Source organism: Phocoena sinus, chromosome 14, assembly GCF_008692025.1.
Source record: "Phocoena sinus isolate mPhoSin1 chromosome 14, mPhoSin1.pri, whole genome shotgun sequence".
Classification (NCBI taxonomy): domain Eukaryota; kingdom Metazoa; phylum Chordata; class Mammalia; order Artiodactyla; family Phocoenidae; genus Phocoena; species Phocoena sinus.
Window position 1 is genome coordinate 32,457,774 of NC_045776.1, and position 18,112 is coordinate 32,475,885.

Below are 18,112 nucleotides of genomic sequence, written 5' to 3' on the forward strand. Positions count from 1 at the left end.
TCTGGATCATCTGGATGCTACCTTACTCCTTAATACTGTCCTATGATTTCAGTGTTTTTGCCTGGGTTGGTAGCAAACAAAAACCTACTTTAATTGTTGCAGGCTAATACTAACAGAAGCAGAGTACCTTGAAAATTACATTACAGCATCTGGAATAAATGAAGGTTATGAAACAGTTCAAGTAGAGGAAAGTAGTGTAAGAATATTAGCATGGGACAGGACATTAACAGCACTCTGAATTGAAACTCACACTATATTATCTATACCATATTCACACTAGCAAGTGGCAATTTAGTTTCAGTATTCCTTTTCTGTCACATTAATATTGTTAGGTTAAATTTTGTTAGTTTGTAACATTATTATCTTATAAATCTGTTTGTATTTTACAGTTATGAGTATATGCATAGTAAGTTAAGATCAGGTTTTATGTTGTACATATTTAAGATTATAAAATGTAATATGTCAACACGGGGGGTTTCATTTCTGTTTAAAACAGTCCTACGTATTGCTCGATTGAAAAACACATTTTCAGAATTCCAAAATGTGCTTCAGTGTCTCTAAACACAATGAAATCAGTATTTTTGGAAGTTCACAGACTTCACCAATTTCCCAAGGGAAGTCCAAGATTCCCAAAAGATGAGAAATCAGTTTTGGAATAAGTAATTTGAAAATTTGGTATTTACTGGGAAAGCACCATCTCCTAATCTCTTAAGGTTCAAGGGAGGATGCTATCACTGAATTTTTCATGATTTGGTGAAAAGTTCATGATCAACTTCTGTTAAAGGTTTCACTGCCTTCAGCTAAACACATGTCCTCTGTTCAACTAAGCTAAGCACTTCATTTTCTGCTTATTTTCATCCTGGACTTCCCATTTATTATCTACCTTGTTAGACAAATACCATTCTACCCTTCAAGAGTTAAGAAATTAGAAGCTTACAATATCGTAGGTACAGATAAACCTTTCTTAGTTCTATTTATTTAAATAATGCTTTGTTATCAATATATTTCCTACTGATACCCACCACTTGAGCAGAGAACCTATTTGACCAATCTTTGATTCAAAACTGCTACCCTTAATAAATCATGTATCAAATGGTATCAACCATCACACAGAGTTTATTTAACGGGCTTGGTGCTTTTTAATAGGAAACCTAGCCCCACTTTTCTTCATTTCCTAACAGGCATTAATGGAATTCCAATGTCATCTATGCATCACTGCCTCCAAATGAAGAGTATACTTCTATCCTTCTTGTAAGAAAATTCTCAAAGAACAGGATTATTACTTAATTATAAAGCATAAAAGATTCAGTATCTAACTATGAAACCATTACTATGCTTTGCAAGTTCAAAGAGTAATGTATTTTGAAAAGAGGCTATCAACATTTTAAGAAAACTTATCCTCATACCAAAGGGAATGGCTTTTTTAACCTTAATATCTGTAAATTAAACTTTTAAGAATTTTTAAAATACACTTCACAAAATTAAAAAAATGTTAAAAAAATTCAGGGAATGTGGTTTTATTCAAATCTATTACATTAAATAGTCAAGGAACAAAGTGCACATAAAACAAACTTAATGTTGACTGTAACTACCTTCTTTTGTACCTGCCTTGCAATATAAAGGGAATAAGAGGTGTTAATTAATTTTTCCTGTTATTTGCATAAGTGACATGAAAATATTTTTTAAATTGTAGTTGAAGACATTTGTAGTTCTTGGATTAAAGAGACTAGATACTGCCAAAATTAATAGTATTTAGTGGTAGAGTTTCTTTTTTATTTATATATTTTTTTAATTTCCCTTTTGTCTATTTAATAATTAAATGCAACCAATCTCAAAACTGTACTTATTCCATTTTTTACACTGCTGCTTATTCCTTCTACTTGACTCCCTCCTGTAATCTCTCCTATAAACCAGACTCTAATTTTTTGAAAATCCCACACAATTCCCAAATTCAAAAATTCTTCCCTGCTACTCTACTCCCCAGTAAGTTTCCCACTCTCAATTTTTTTTTGTATATAACCTGACATTTTATTTTTTTCCCCAGAATGCCTTTATTTCTTACATGAATGTTATATCTTTCCTGTTGCCCTACCACAAACCCTAGAAAAAAAGAAGGGTGTGAATAACTATTTATTGATACAATGGAACTTATATTTTAGAATTAAAAATGCTCCCTACACCTACACTCCCACTGCTCCCAACACTTATTAGTTAAACCCTTATGATATACTTGGTTAGATGTATTTTCATTTACAGTTAAACAGTATAGTAATGAGGAAATATTTTTCAAAACTAGTTTTTGAGTAACAAAGTACAATAAGTCATACATAAGTACAGATTAGCATAGACATTCCAGTCACCTGCTAAATTTTTCACATAATTTATTATCATTTCACATTCAATTGTTAAGATGGCTTCTTATAAACAGGGATAACATTAAGCTAACTAATGAAAAGGGGGCAAAACCATGTCTACTTATATCTCTGATTATATAGTCTATTTCCATTCAAGAAAAATGATTATTTAACTGTTATATATTTTCATTTTTCCTACAGTCATTAAAACAAAGTTTTTTTTTCCCTGAAACACTCTTTTCTTCTAGAGAACTGTTTTAATGTCTGAAGCAGAACAGTTATTAACCCTTTGAAGATGAAAAACAATGGCCTTCAAAAAGCAATTCTAAAAGATCATGGTCTCAGGACCCTTTATACTCTTAAAAATTATTCAGAACCCCAAAAATGCCTTAGTTGGACTACCTATATTGATATTTACTACATTTGAAATGGAAACTGAGACATTTAAAAAATATTAATTAGCTTAAAAATAACAATTCAATAACGTTTTAACATAAATTTGTTTTCTATTAATAATACTTTCCAAAACAAAATATAATTAATGAGAAGAGTGGCATTGCCTTACATTTTGCACATCTTTTTTTTTTTTTTTTTTGTGGTATGCGGGCCTCTCACTGTTGTGGCCTCTCCCGTTGCGGAGCACAGGCTCTGGACGTGCAGGTTCAGCGGCCATGGCTCACGGGCCTAGCCGCTCCGTGGCATGTGGGATCTTCCCGGACCAGGGCACGAACCCGTGTCCCCTGCATTGGCAGGCAGACTCTCAACCGCTGCGCCATCAGGGAAGCCCTGCACATCTTTTTAATGTCTGGCTTAATAGGAGAAGCTGGATTCTCATATTTGCTTCTTCTTTCAATCTATTATGATATATTGTTTTGATTGAAGTGAAAGAACAAAGCCTCTAAATAGAAATGGATTTTAAAAGGGGAGAAGAATCTTAATAACCTTTTCAGAGAATTACTGATAGTTTTCTTAGCTATTAAAACAAATTCTCAGGCCCTACCATACCTACTAAATCAAAAACTCTGAGCCTGGTGCCCAGCAATCTGTATTTTAACTGGCTCTCTTGATGATTCTAATATACTCAGAAGCTTGAGGACTTCTGATCTACTTTATACTGACTAATACAACTCTCAGACTCAGGTCATCATGGAAGGGACAGTGGCAAGATGAATCACCTAAATGAATTAAAACTCATATTCAGACTAATAGTTAGTTTCCTTGTGTTGTTCAACATCATTACCTTAAAATTTGACACTTCTTTTTGTTCTGGGGTTACTATAAACATAACTTTTTAAATATTTTAGTTTATGAAACTTTGAATGCTTTAAAATACATTAAAATGTAATCTCTCCCCAAATTATTCATTCGAAGCAAAACAGTGTCTACCCAGCATTAAGGAATATATCATCTGATAAAACTTACATTAGGGCTTCCCTGGTGGCACAGTGGTTGAGAGTCCACCCGCTGATGCAGGGGAAACGGGTTTGTGCCCCAGTCCGGGAAGATCCCACATGCCGCGGAGCGGCTGGGCCTGTGAGCCATGGCCTCTGAGCCTGCGCGTCCGGAGCCTGTGCTCCGCAACGGGAGAGGCCCCAACAGTGAGAGGCCCGCGCACCGCAAAAAATAAATAAATAAATAAAAAACAAACAAAAAAACTTACATTAAAAAATTTACTGTCCTAATCTACAGTTTTACTTCAGTGACTGAATTAAGCTTTGCCATATAAAAGGTAATCCGAAAGGAAGTAGATTGCTTTCCCTCCATAATCTGACGTCAAATTTTTCTAACCAGCCTATATATATTACCTGCAAAGGCATGGCTTATTTCAGCTTCCGGATATTTTACTGGAATGTGTGCTTTTCTCCATTTGTATCCCATACAAATCCAACACATTCTTCATGACCCAGTCTAAGTTACTCTATCCATAAAGTAATTTGCACCTCCTTAGGTAAAAAGAGTATAGCCCTTTATCATTTTTTATTACCTCTAATGAGAAGATACAATGTTCTTCTCAAACAAACTTAAAAAAAAAAAAAAAGCAGCCTCTGGCTTCCTTGGCGGTGCAGTGGTTGAGAGTCCGCCTGCCGATGCAGGGGACACGGGTTCGTGCCCCGGTCTGGGAAGATCCCACATGCCGCGAAGCGGCTAGGCCCGTGAGCCATGGCCGCTGAGCCTGCGCTCCGCAACGGGAGAGGCCAAAACAGTGAGAGGCCCGCGTACCGCAAAAAAAAAAAAAAAAAAAAAAAAAAAAAAAAAAGCCTCTACAAAAATTAACATTTTCCTTATGATCGGTTTCAGTTAACATAAAGACTGACTTCCTGATACTAAATATTTAAGAAACTTTCAAAAGATCAGATTTTAAATAATGTTAAAAAGAAAATTATTCACATGAAGACAAGTTCTCATTATTTAAACATCTAAAGTAATGATCAATAAAGACTAAAAAAGTACTTATGGATAAAAAGGGCAGGTCTTATGTGCTTGGCTCTCTTTTCCATATATCAACTGAGAAATACAAATCAAACTGGTAAGTAATAGTATATCCACAATCTATAGTAAAACTAAGTTTTAACAGGAAACAGATTTTTCTGAAACCCTGAGCACAGATTAAAATGACATGAAAAAACCTAGTTCATTTACTTATTTTCAAAGCATTTACTAGGTGCCTACTACGCACAGAGCTTTTTATACTCCTTTCTCTCATGTTCCAGAGAGTAAACAAGCATATACTACTAAAATAATGAGCCACTCAAAAGAGATTTTAGAGGGCAGTAAGTTACAGGAGTTTGGATTTTAGGGTAGAAAAAGTTTTTGAGATATATTATTTTCTTATCTCTAAAATTATGATTACAAATAACAGCTATATAAGCTAAATAAGGAAGGCATTCTTATTTCTTGGTGGTGAAATACACAAACAAAACCGTAATAGTTAGCCCACAAGGAATGTTTACTATGTGCTCAGTACCATACAAAATTCTACCATATTAAATCATTCAACCCTCACATCAGGAGTGAGTTCTATTATTATTTATGCATTGAGGAGAAGAGACTGAGACACAGATATATTAGATAACTTGATCGGTCATACAATGGTGGAAGGGCAACTTAAACACAAAGAATTTGACTTTAGAGCCTGACATATTAACTCCTATGTGAGATTGTTCCCCAGAATTAAAAAAAGGGAAGTGAATCAATTGTACATAAAATTAAAGAATGATAAAGAAGATCAGGATAGGAGACGTATTGAAAGCAATGTGCAATTAGGATTAAAATGACTATTTTTCTTTGCTGTGAGCTTTCTGACAAAAGGCTCAAAGGGTATTACTCTGAAGTGCCACCACAGACAAAAAAGCTACCACTCCTCTCACTATATAAATAGATAAGCCCAGGTTAACAAGGCCATCTTTATGACCTACAAAAAACTTTCCATTTACTACAGATACCCAGTTCCTACTTCTCTTTTGTGAATGTTTTTCAATTATTTACATATTAATTTTATATGTTAATTATATCATACAGTCTGTATACCATAAACAAACAGCACGTTTTTCAGTTATACTGGTCCTTTTTTTCCCCCCTCAAATTCTCAAAAAGAAAAGCAAAACAAAACTTTTTCCAAAGAGTTGAGATAAACTCAAGTCTAATTTCATTTGAGTCCTGCCACAATTGAATTACCCTGAATAAACTTCTTAAAACTTCCTCAAAGAACAGCAACTCTGAAAAAAATTCATTTTTTTTCCTATCCTGTATCACACCTTAAATTTTGTAGTTTCTTGCCAAAATAATATATTAATGCATTAATAAGTGAAATATCATTCACCCCAAATATGCTTGTAGAAAACCATAATATTGACAAAGGAATTTCCAGACTTTTACATTTGTGATAGATACACAACGCCTTCTGCTGCACAAGTTGAGGAAACTTCAATCAAGTTAAAAATACCCACAACCAATTAAAGCATGGGCAAAAAATTTCTGAGAAATCTGAAATTGAGACTTATATTTTGCATTTTTGTACATTACCATTGTACAGATTTAAAAATTCTCTATAAGAGGTGAAACATTTTCCTCCACACATTCCTGAAGTTCTTAGTCTGACCCTTTTCTGTCTCATCCATATTTACAGGCGGAACAGTGTGTATTTAGGGTGAATCCCCAAAAGACCACAGTGAAATGAAATCTGGGTGTCTCCTTCCTCTCTGTTCCATCTCTCATATCAGGGAAATGGGCACTGACAAATCAGTAGTACTCTGATTACAATTCCAAACCATCTAAACCTGTCCAAGAAATACACACACACACACAAACCTGCCCAAGCTGGAAAATGAGAATAGAAGACAAAAGGTATTTTATTTTGAAGAATGGGAGAAATGCTATTTATCATTAATAAAAGCTCCATCAACACTGAGAGACTGGAGAGTTATATAAGAAAATCTAAAGTCCTAAGTTTTTAATATGTTATGGTCTGTGTTGAAGGCACAATGGATCCAAAATATACAGTGGAAGATGCTTCATAATATTCAAGACATTTTTAAGTACAAGCATTGAAATCTATTTCCTGCAATGAAACACCTTCAAAATTCATTTTAAATATGTAATAGTTGTCTAGGCCTTCCCTGGTGGCGCAGTGGTTGAGAGTCCGCCTGCTGATGCAGGGGACACGGGTTCGTGCCCCGGTCTGGGAAGATCCCACATGCCACGGAGTGGCTAGGCCCGTGAGCCATGGCCGCTGAGCCTGCAGTCCAGAGCCTGTGCTCCGCAACGGGAGAGGCCACAACAGTGAGAGGCCCGCGTACCGCAAAAAAAAAAAAAAATGTAATAGTTGTCTAAACTATACAAAGTCAAATTATAACATATGTAATTAATATAACTTGAAACTGTTCTGAAATATGGACTGTTAGTAAAAAATGAGTAGACACACATTTTAAAATAAATCATTATAAATTTCTTGAAGTTGAGGAATGTATTATATACTTCCATTTGTCTTGACATAATTGGTCTTTCCTTATACAACCTAATTTCATTCAAACTAAATCCAAAAATTTAAAACACTTATCCTAGTGAGGAAGATGTAAAATGCTTGTTGTATGACATTAAGTGTATGAAATTATTAAAGAGCAGTTAAGAAGAAATAACTCAAGGAAATGCTGTTTTAAAAGAAAGAGAATGTGCCTCTTATCTAGTACATTTTTAGGTAAGCTTAAAACAAAATTTAGAGCACCCTCTAGTGGAAAACTGGTGACAAGAAGCTTAAAACCTGTTTTTGAAATTTTATAATTCAATTTCCATACAAGTATCTATGACCTGGGCCAAAAAAGTATATTAGGTAGACCTTTCTTTCCAAATCTTACTCGTAAAGTATCCCCATCAATACACACAGACACACACAAGACAGAGCAGTTCTCAAAGTCCAACAGAAAATGTTCTATTATTTATCAATTTCCAAAAGAAGAGACAAGTAAGATCTGTGAATATAACATTATAGATCTAATGTTACTCTATACATTAAAGAATTCCACTGTGGTTATAATGATAACAATATAAAAACAAATGGAGTTATTTTGGTAGTCTCATTCTTGTGGTTAAAAGATTCAACTGAAAAAGAGAGCTAAGAAAACAACACAGGAAAACTTTTTTCAAATTATAATTTTTTCCAAACACAGCATAACGTGTTTTTTTTTTTTCTGCGGTACGCGGGCCTCTCACTGCTGTGGCCTCTCCCGTTGAGGAGCACAGGCTCCGGACGCGCAGGCTCAGTGGCCATGGGTCACAGGCCCAGCCGCTCTGCAGCATGTGGGATCTTCCCGGACCGGGGCACGAACCTGTGTCCCCTGCATCGGCAGGCAGACTCTCAACCACTGCACCACCAGGGAAGCCCAGCAGCATAACCTTTTATAAATATCTTTTGCTAAATTAGTAAATTTGGCAAGAACCTCCAATGCAATCTGATTATACTCCTTCAGGGTTTAGTAATTAAAGGGACTGCCTGGCATTGATACAGACATGGTTCCCACATACAAATTTTACCAGATAATTTTTCACACTAATAATTTAAAACTGAATATATGAAATTCCAGACTACATGAATTAACATGGTTACTATATTAATAATTAGGCTACACTCAATTTTGGTATCAAAATTTGGAGGAATACTAACAAACTACATAATGTCCTTACCTGAGAGACTATTTTAAGTGTACTTTAAAATCTATTTTCCGTGAAGGGCTGAAGAAACTTGGATTATTTGGCATATGGAAGAAAAGGCTACACAGAAGAACAGAAATATTTATTAATTAATTCAACAATCATTTATCAAACATTTTAGCTAGGTATTGTTCAAGGCTCTGGAGGCACAGTGGCAAAGTGCATGGACAAGGTCCCTGCTCTCATGGAACCTACATCCGGAATGGGAGAGGATGATGATTAAGAAGTCAACAAGCTCCATGAGGGCTAGGATTTCTGTCCCGTTTATTTTGGTATCCCCAGCACCTAGAACAATACCTAAAATATAGTAGGTGCTCAATAAGCATTTGTTGAATTATATTAAAAAGATACCTTCAGCTAGTGATAAGTGCTATAAAGAAAACAAAACAGAATAACAAATAGAGAGTAATGGAGAGGGGTGGGGTGGCAGGTATATAAATTATTATTTGACTGGAGAGTTAGAAAAGGATACTCTAAAAAGATGCCAGGGCTTCCCTGGTGGTGCAGTGGTTGAGAGTCTGCCTGCTGATGCAGCGGACACAGGTTTGTGCCCCGGTCCGGGAAGATCCCACATGCCGCGGAGCGGCTGGGCCCGTGAGCCATGGCCGCTGGGCCTGCGCCTCCAGAGCCTGTGCTCTGCAACGGGAGAGGCCACAACAGTGAGGACCGCGTATAGCAAAAAAAAAAAAAAAAAAAAAGATGCCATTCAATCTTAGACTTACTCACCGAAGTCTTGAAAGATCTGAGAGAAGAGCTTCCCAGGAAGAAGAAACAACAAGGGTACTTACCCAAGACAGGAGTGATTTTACATTCATATATTCAAACCTGTTAGTGTAGGCAAGCCACAATGGCTACAGTAAAGACTTCAGATTTTAATCATACAGTTTGGGCAAAAGATATTGGTGGTTTCAAATGGGATAAAAGCAGTGGAAATGAAGAGGGGGTAACTTCATGATTTATTTTGGTGAGCAGTAGATACAATTTGATAATAGATTTGATATGTAAGATGAAGCCAATAGTGCAATTAAAAATGACTCCCAAGTCTGGGGCTTAAACAACTGAGTAGGTGATGTTACTATTCATTAAGATGGGGAAACCAAGTGAGGAGCAGCTTATCAGGCAGGTAGTGGAGGAAGAAAACAACTTTTATGACTAGCTGTATAATATTCAGAATTTCAGGTAAACAGCTAATGAAATGGATTGAAATAGAGTAAGTTTGGAAGTTGCACAGAGATGGTGTTTAAAGCCATGGGGCCAAGGAGTTATTAGGAAGAAGGATGAGAATGATTATTCCACATAACTCCAAGGGGAAAAGGTAAAGAATTAAAGATAGAGGTTAATGTGAGTTCAGTGTTGTTTGATAAGAGAAAGAACATTTAAACATTCTAACTAGAGCTGTACAGTAAGAGATTGGACTGCTTGTATACATTATGGGCTTCCCACTAAAGGAGGCATTTTGAGAAGTAAGGGCTAGATGACCATCTGTAGGATTTCTACTAAAGCAGTTCTTATAAGGGATGGGAGTTTCCCTGACATGTCCTTCCAAGGTACCATATAAAGGGACTTCAATTTAAATTCACTTATGCAACTTATTTTCTTATGAAGTAGATTCCAGGGCAAAAATCACTGGCATATAAAATGTATATTTGCTACTAGCCATTATTTGTTACCTGTTTTTGTCAGCAAAAGGTTATCCAGGTGCCTGTCTCCAACTCCAAGAATATATGTAATCACGCAATATCCAGCTGCAATAACAGTTCAAATACAAAAGACAAAAGACTTGTGAAAAACACATGCAAATCAGGTTATACATACAACTGAATACAACAGCAGCTTGTGCTACTTTAATTTCAAATTGATTACTACTCTTTCTGACTTCTTACCTAAATTCTCAAATTAAATGTGTAATCTTTGACTCTATGAAGAGGTTATCACTTGAAACTCAAATTATTATTTGCAACAGAGAAAATACCCTGTAGAATTCTGTCAAATTATAAAAGTCACTTTAATCAAAAGTTAAATGAGGTTTCAGAAACCTTAATTATAACATGTGTCTATTGTTTCTCATTTCAAAGTAGATATGTTAAGAATGACAGTGAAAAAAACAGTGTCTGCAGAAACACACATAATGAAGTCAACCATCCCACAACCATCTTACCTACACTATAACAAAAGTAAGTGTAGAATTTAAAAAAAAAAATCTTTAGAGAAACAATCTTGAAGTGCCAGCAGATAGAAAAACAAATGAATCCACGTGAGTGGTAAAGGCATGTATGAAGTTCACAGCATAATCCTCTAAATTAAGAAAAATTACCTGAGCAGGACAAGGGGCAGAGTCACTGTCTCTATCTTTATTCTCTCTTTCTTTCTCTTCTAAAGTCTGGAAACCTGGCGCATGATGAAAGTGCTCAAAAAATTTAAGCAAACAACACCTGTTTGAAGCCGTTTTTTTTCTGTTCTGTTTCTCGCATTACTAACTTAAGAACAAATGCAACTTGCAAACACACATATGACTATGCCAGTATTTACAAACACATGTTTATTTCAGACACTATGTAGAAAAAAGATCGGACCACCTGTTAATAACCAAATTAATCCTGTCTAAATTCATTAATATTAAAGTTCATTTGATTCAGGTTCTGAAGGCCATTATGGAAGTCCAAAAGTGGCTTAAGCAATGACATCCATCATCAGATTAATCTTCAATTATAATTATAAACAAAGCTACAATTTATTGAAGGCTAGGTTCTTAGCTAGGCACATTACATTCATCATGTCTAACCCTTTTAATGATGTCAGTTAAGTATTATAACCATCCTTCAAATTAAAAAACCTAAGGCTCCGGAAGTTAACAGGATTGTCGAAGGTCACCGGGCTGGGGTTTAAACCTAAGTTAGACTCTAACATCATTGCTTACGCCACTTTTGCACTGTACTCTGTGTAATTCCTCCTTCCCAAAGTGGCTATTTTGATGGATGCAACATTCAACAAGATATTTAAGCTCAAGTATATTTGTTTAGAATAACTCACCATACCCTGATTCTAGATAAAATTATATATATTTCAAAATATATCCATATGTAGAGAATGAATGAAAGATAGCATACTATCATTCAAAAAAATGCTTCTAATCATATTACTGGTCTACTAATAATTTTCACTTAACTGTAACAAATCATTTACAGTTGACTAAACATATCAGTTATTCTCAAAATATAGTCTGTAGTGTGACAAGGACTACTAGTTTGCCAAAAACACAATATCCTATGTACAGTTCTTCCTTAAAAGAAGACCAAACTAAGATTTCTGGGGCAAGACTGTACCTACATAAAAGACTACATTTCCCAGCCTCACTTGAAGTTAGGCCTGTCCAGAAAGCAAATGTAGTTTTGTGGTGAGCAGTTTTATAGAGGGAGCTGACCAAGAGAATCAGAGACCTTGGTTGACACTAACATCCCTAAAGAGTTAAAACAACAACAGTAATGGCTTACATCTGGGCTTCTTACAAAAAAAGAAAATAACTGTTACGTGTGTAAACCACCATAGTTAGATTATGTTAACTGATGCTGAATGAAACTGGTAGTTGGGCCACTGGGGGACTTGAGCGTCATTTACATAAAGGATGAGCAAATACAGCTTGATGGCCCAAATTGGTCCCCCTCTGTTTTTATATTTTACAAAGAAAGTTTATTGGAACAGAGCCATACCTATTTATTTAAATATTTCTTAAGCACTATATAATGGCCTGGTTGAATGGTTGCAACAGAGACCACCTGGCCTGAAAAGTATAAATATATTTACCATCTGAAAGGCTTTAGGGAAAAATTGACTGACATTTGATCTAAGGCATTGCTACCCAAAATGTGATACACAGACTGGCAGTTTCACTACCACCTAGAATCTTGTTAAAAATGCAAACTCTTGGGCTTCCCTGGTGGCGCAGCGGTTGAGAATCTGCCTGCTAATGCAGGGGACACGGGTTCGAGCCCTGGTCTGGGAAGATCCCACATGCCGCAGAGCAACTAGGCCCGTGAGCCACAACTACTGAGCCTGCACGTCTGGAGCCTGTGCTCTGCAACAAGAGAGGCCACGATAGTGAGAGGCCCGTGCACCGCGATGAAGAGTGGTCCCCACTTGCCACAACTAGAGAAAGCCCTCGCACAGAAACGAAGACCCAACACAGCCAAAAATAAATAAATAAACAAATGTGGGGTAAAAAAAAAAAAAAAAAAATGCAAACTCTTAAGCCTTACTTCATTCCTATTGCATCAGAATCTCCAGAGGCAATGTCCAGAGAGTGATTGTTATATATATCAAAGTTTGAAAAGCCCTCTCTAGTGTTCTAATGCATCTAAGAATCCCCTGGGAATCCTCTATGCAGATTCTGATCCAAACAGCAGGGGAAAGGCCTGAGAGTCTGTAATACAAACAAGTGCCTAGGTGAAGCTAATGCTGTTGGATTATACTTGTAGTAGCACTGCTCTAAAGCTGCTGCAAAATATGCAGTTCCACAAATGACTAAAGGCTCTCCACTAAAAGACTAGTAAGTGACTTAACTGAAGGATATTAAATCTGATATTGGTAAAGAGAATTGAGAACACATTAGAACTTAGCACACTGAGTTCTCTAATAAGGGATTCACTTAGAAATCCGGTTGCCACTTGTCAAGGATACTAAACTCCTACTGATAATATGCATATGAAGATAGCTGAAATTCCTGCAATTTTCACAAAGAACATCATTGTGTTATCAGTGCCTCTGAGTTGTTACATGGTACCAGTTACCTTCTTATTAATTATAAATTACAATTAGTTTAATTTTTATCACTATTTACTTTGTTTCAAGTTGTTTAGCTATCTCTATGAAAGTAATGATTCATATACACAGCAACAGTATTTTTGACCTAAAATTTTCATGTAACTAGACATGTATGAATTATGCCTGTCTCTGCTGATAAAGCAAGATTTTTAAAAAAAATTTTTTGCGGTACGTGGGCCTCTCACCATTGTGGCCTCTCCCGTTGCGGAGCACAGGCTCCGGACGCGCAGGCTCAGTGGCCATGGCTCACGAGCCTAGCCGCTCCGTGGCATGTGGGATCTTCCCGGACCGGGGCATGAAATCGTGTCCCCTGCATCGGCAGGAGTACTCTCAACCACTGCGCCACCAGGGAAGCCCAGCAAGATGTTTTTATAAACTACTCTTTATCATCAAATTTGGTTTTTCAGTAATATTTCATTGTTATTACTGGATTATTTTCCAATGGAAATGGAAAATGTATGAAAAAGAGCCTTTTACCCTGTCTCAGTGTGTTAAGGTCATAAATATGTTGGATGATCATTTCAATAAATGTTTTTTAAGTCAAGTGAGACAGCATATGATCTTTCTCTCTTTCATATATATAAATGGTGGAGATGAGAATTTGGGGTGTTTCAATAATTCAAATGTCAACACTTAAAAGATAAAAGATTACATCTTGAAAAAGGTATCTGAGGCAAGAGTAGGATGACCCTTCAAAATTTTGAGGATATAAACAATATTCAGAATGATTTGAGATGGCACAGAGTAGATCAGAAGAGTTTCAGGAAAAATGAAGTTATTTTTTAACTATAATGGAAACACTATACCTGTCGAAGAGAATCTCGTCAAAAGGATGCTATTCATTAGTATTTGGACTTCATGTGAGATACACACACAAACATCTTGAAACTGGTTTTATAAAACAACTTTGACTTAAAGCAAAATACAGAGAAACATAGACAACTAAACAATACTATCTCCCTTTACTAGTAAAGATATGAGTGTGAGAATAATCAGTGTTCCCACATTTACTTGCATAATATAGATTTGACACCTTGCATAATCCGGAAAAAATGTCACCATAACTAATCGCATTCTTCTTCTTACACTTTGCCAAAAACCTAAAACATTACTTTTTAAAATGAAAGTTATAATACATGCATCTATGTGATAATGCCCAACAATCAGATTCTATTACAATGTTGCAACTTATTAAGCACTGAATCCTCTAATGAAAAATTCAAATGGCTTTCAACTTGCAACATTACCTGGAATGCTACCAAACTCACTGAAACACACAAAATTATTTTGTAACACAGCAGTATATATAGAAAACAGAAGGGTATTCAAAATAAGATGAAGAGAAGGCCTGCCATCAAATCAGTTATCAGGATATGAATAAATATGAAATGCTTTTATTAGGAAGAATATCTAATTTGAAGTTAACTGTCCAGGTACAATCTAAATGGCTATTTTTTTTTTACATTCAAAAAAGGCATATTTTCGTTAGCTCATGGGAAAAAATGGAACATTATATAAAAGGCACAATACTATGACATTTAGCACATATTATGAAATATTGTTCCAATACTTTTTTTAAGTGAGCAGGGTTTTCAAAATTTAGTCAATACTTATAGGTTGTGTGCATATATACTTTAAGTAGAAAAAGTTAACATTTCTTTATTAAATAGATTTACAAGGTAAAAAAATTTACAGTAACTATCAGAAAGTTAAAAGACACGAGGTAATTGCTTGAGGGCATACAAAATATCTCAGGTAATAAAGTACTGAAAACTAAGTGTGGCAGATTAAAGATTCTTTAACATGCTTTTCATTCAAGATGGGAACTATATCCTTTCCCCTTGAATCCAGGCAGGTTCTGTGACTCCTATGACCAACAGAATATGACAGAAGTGACAAACTGCCAGCTTCCCAATCCAGGCCTTCAGAAACCAAAAGTTTCTACTTCCTGTCTCTTAGAATACTTCCTCTTGAAACCCAGCTCTGAGAAACACAAGCCATAGGGTAAGCCTTGTACAGTTGCCTTGATTGACAAGGCTTGCTGAAAAACAGTATAAGCTGCCAGCCATGTGAGTGATCTATCAAGCCTTTAGACGTATATTAATTTTTTCAGATCTTAGAAAACACAGACTTAATGGAGAAAAAAGTGAATGGAAGAGAAAAGGGAAAAAAGGACAGAAGAAAGGAAGTAAAGCAGGAAGGGAAAGAGGGACAGGAGAGAGAAATACAGAGTGAATAAGAAAAGGGAAACATTCTCTCTTAGATGCTTCAATTTTTTTTAGTCTTAAAATCTAAATACACTGTATGTGATCATTTTTATGGGTAAGCACAGTTACACGTAACACATGTAATGTTCCTTAGGTTAAAATAAGAATTAAAACCACAAGGAATATGAATATACATACACACATTTTATTTCAGTATTTTAAAAGTTCCTAGGAATATTATATTTTCTTTATACTTCTCAGCCAAAAATGTATCAAGTATAAATTTGGGAATAAATTATGTAGTAAAAAATAATATGGAATACTACCTCATGGGAGCATTGTGAAAAATAAAAAAAATGTCATGTATAAGAGAGCAATTTATAAGCCATAAAATGATAGGAAAGTTTAAATATAGTTGTTATATGTCTAGAAAATCCTCTAATTGCTTCCCCAAGCTTGACTGCTTAAGTAGAAATATGGACATAAATATAATATTTATGTAAAACAGGAATAACATGATATATGCCATATACTATTCAGGGCTCAACTCTAGTGTCAACTCCTTTATTAACCCTCCCTTAAACAATATAGTTATTAAAAAAAAAAGTCTCTCAAGAAAATAAAAAATAATCCTCTAGAATATAAACTTAATGAGAATAGGCATAAGTGGTTGAAACATTTGAATTAATCCCTATGGCATGTCACTACTTACTTATTTCCAGAAAGGGACCATAAGCACTAATCTAAAATACCATGAGAGGCACCTCCTAACAGAACACTGTTATCTTAGCTCTAGAGATTTATCAAAAATATAATTATTCCTGAAACACTTTTCCCACAGTCTACGTAATTGCTTACTCAAACTCAGGGAAAATCAAGGGAAAAATTACAACTTCCAGGAAGAAATAACTTATAATTACAAAACAGTTAAGTGATTGCAAAGATGAATCTATGGATAAACCACTAGCCAGACTCATCAAGAAAAAAAGGGAGAAGACTCAAATCAACAGAATTACAAATGAAAAAGGAGAAGTAATAACTGACCCTGCAGAAATACAAAGAATAATGAGGGATTACTACAAGCAACTACATGCCAATAAAATTGACAACCTGGAAGAAATGGGCAAATTCTTAGAAAAGCACAACCTCCTGAGACAAAACCAGGAAGACAGAGAAAATATAAACAGACCAATAACAAGAACTGAAATTGAAACTGTGATTAAAAATTTTCCAACAGGGCTTCCCTGGTGGCGCACTGGTTGAGAGTCCAACTGCCGATGCAGGGAACACGGGTTCGTGCCCTGGTCCGGGAAGATTCCACATGCCGCGGAGTAGCTAGGCCCATGAGCCTTGGCCGCTGAGCCTGTGTGTCCAGAGCCTGTGCTCTGCAACAGGAGAGGCCACAAAAGTGAGAGGCCCATGTAAAACAGAAAAAAAAAAAACTTCCAACAAAAAAAAGCCCAGGACCAGGTGGCTTCACAGGCAAATTCTATCAAACACTTAGAGAAGAGCTAACACCTATCCTTCTCAAACTCTTCCAAAATATAGCAGAAGGAGGAACACTCCCAAACTTGGAGGAATGCTCCCAAACTCATTCTACGAGGCCACCATAACCCTGATACCAAAACCAGACAAAGATGTCACAAAAAAAGAAAACTACAGACCAATATCACTGATGACCATAGATGCAAAAATCTTCAACAAAATACTAGAAAACAGAATCCAAAGGCACATTAAAAGGATCATACACCATGATCAAGTGGGGTTTATCCCAGGAATGCAAGGATTCTTCAATACATGCAAATCAATGTGATATACCATATTAACAAACTGAAGGATAAAAACCATATGATAACCTCAATAGATGCAGAAAAAGCTTTCAACAAAATTCAACACCCACATGTGATAAAAACTCTCCAGAAAGTAGGGATAGAGGGAACTTACCTCAACATAATAAAGGCCATATATGACAAACCCATAGCCAACATCATTCTCAATGGGGAAAAACTGAAACCATATCCTCTAAAGCCCGGAACAAGACAAAGATGCCCACTCTTACCACTAATATTCAACATAGTTTTGGAAGTTTTGGCCACAGCAATCACAGAAGAAAAATAAATAAAAGGAATCCAAATGGGAAAAGAAGTAAAGCTGTCACTGTTTGCAGATGACATGATACTATACATAGAGAATCCTAAAGATGCTACCAGAAAACTACTAGAGCTAATCAATGAATTTGGTAAAGTAGCAGGATACAAAATTAATGAACAGAAATCTCCTGTATTCCTATACCCTAATGATGAAAACTCCGAAAGAGAAATTAAGGAAACATTTCCATTTACTATTGCAACAAAAAGAATAACATACCTAGGAATAAACCTACCTAAGGAGACAAAAGACCTTATGCAGACACTGATGAAAGAAATTAAAGATGATACAAACAGATGGAGAGATATATCATTTTCTTGGATTGGAAGAATCAACATTGTGAAAATGACTATACAACCCAAAGCAATGTACAGATTCAGT

General features: G+C 35.7%; 1 protein-coding gene across 3 annotated transcripts in view; it reads right to left on the reverse strand.

The window, feature by feature from the left end:
- Positions 1 to 18,112, reverse strand: part of PIK3C3 (phosphatidylinositol 3-kinase catalytic subunit type 3) — a 156,866-nt gene that overhangs the window by 28,742 nt on the left and 110,012 nt on the right. For 2 of the 3 annotated variants that reach the window (XM_032602470.1, XM_032602471.1), the window contains exon 21: positions 10,229 to 10,303. In XM_032602470.1, coding sequence (XP_032458361.1) covers positions 10,229 to 10,303 — 75 coding nt within the window. Of the gene's footprint in view, positions 1 to 10,228; positions 10,304 to 10,872; positions 10,947 to 18,112 lie in introns of all 3 variants that reach the window. The other variant, XR_004345351.1, reaches the window with a different exon arrangement.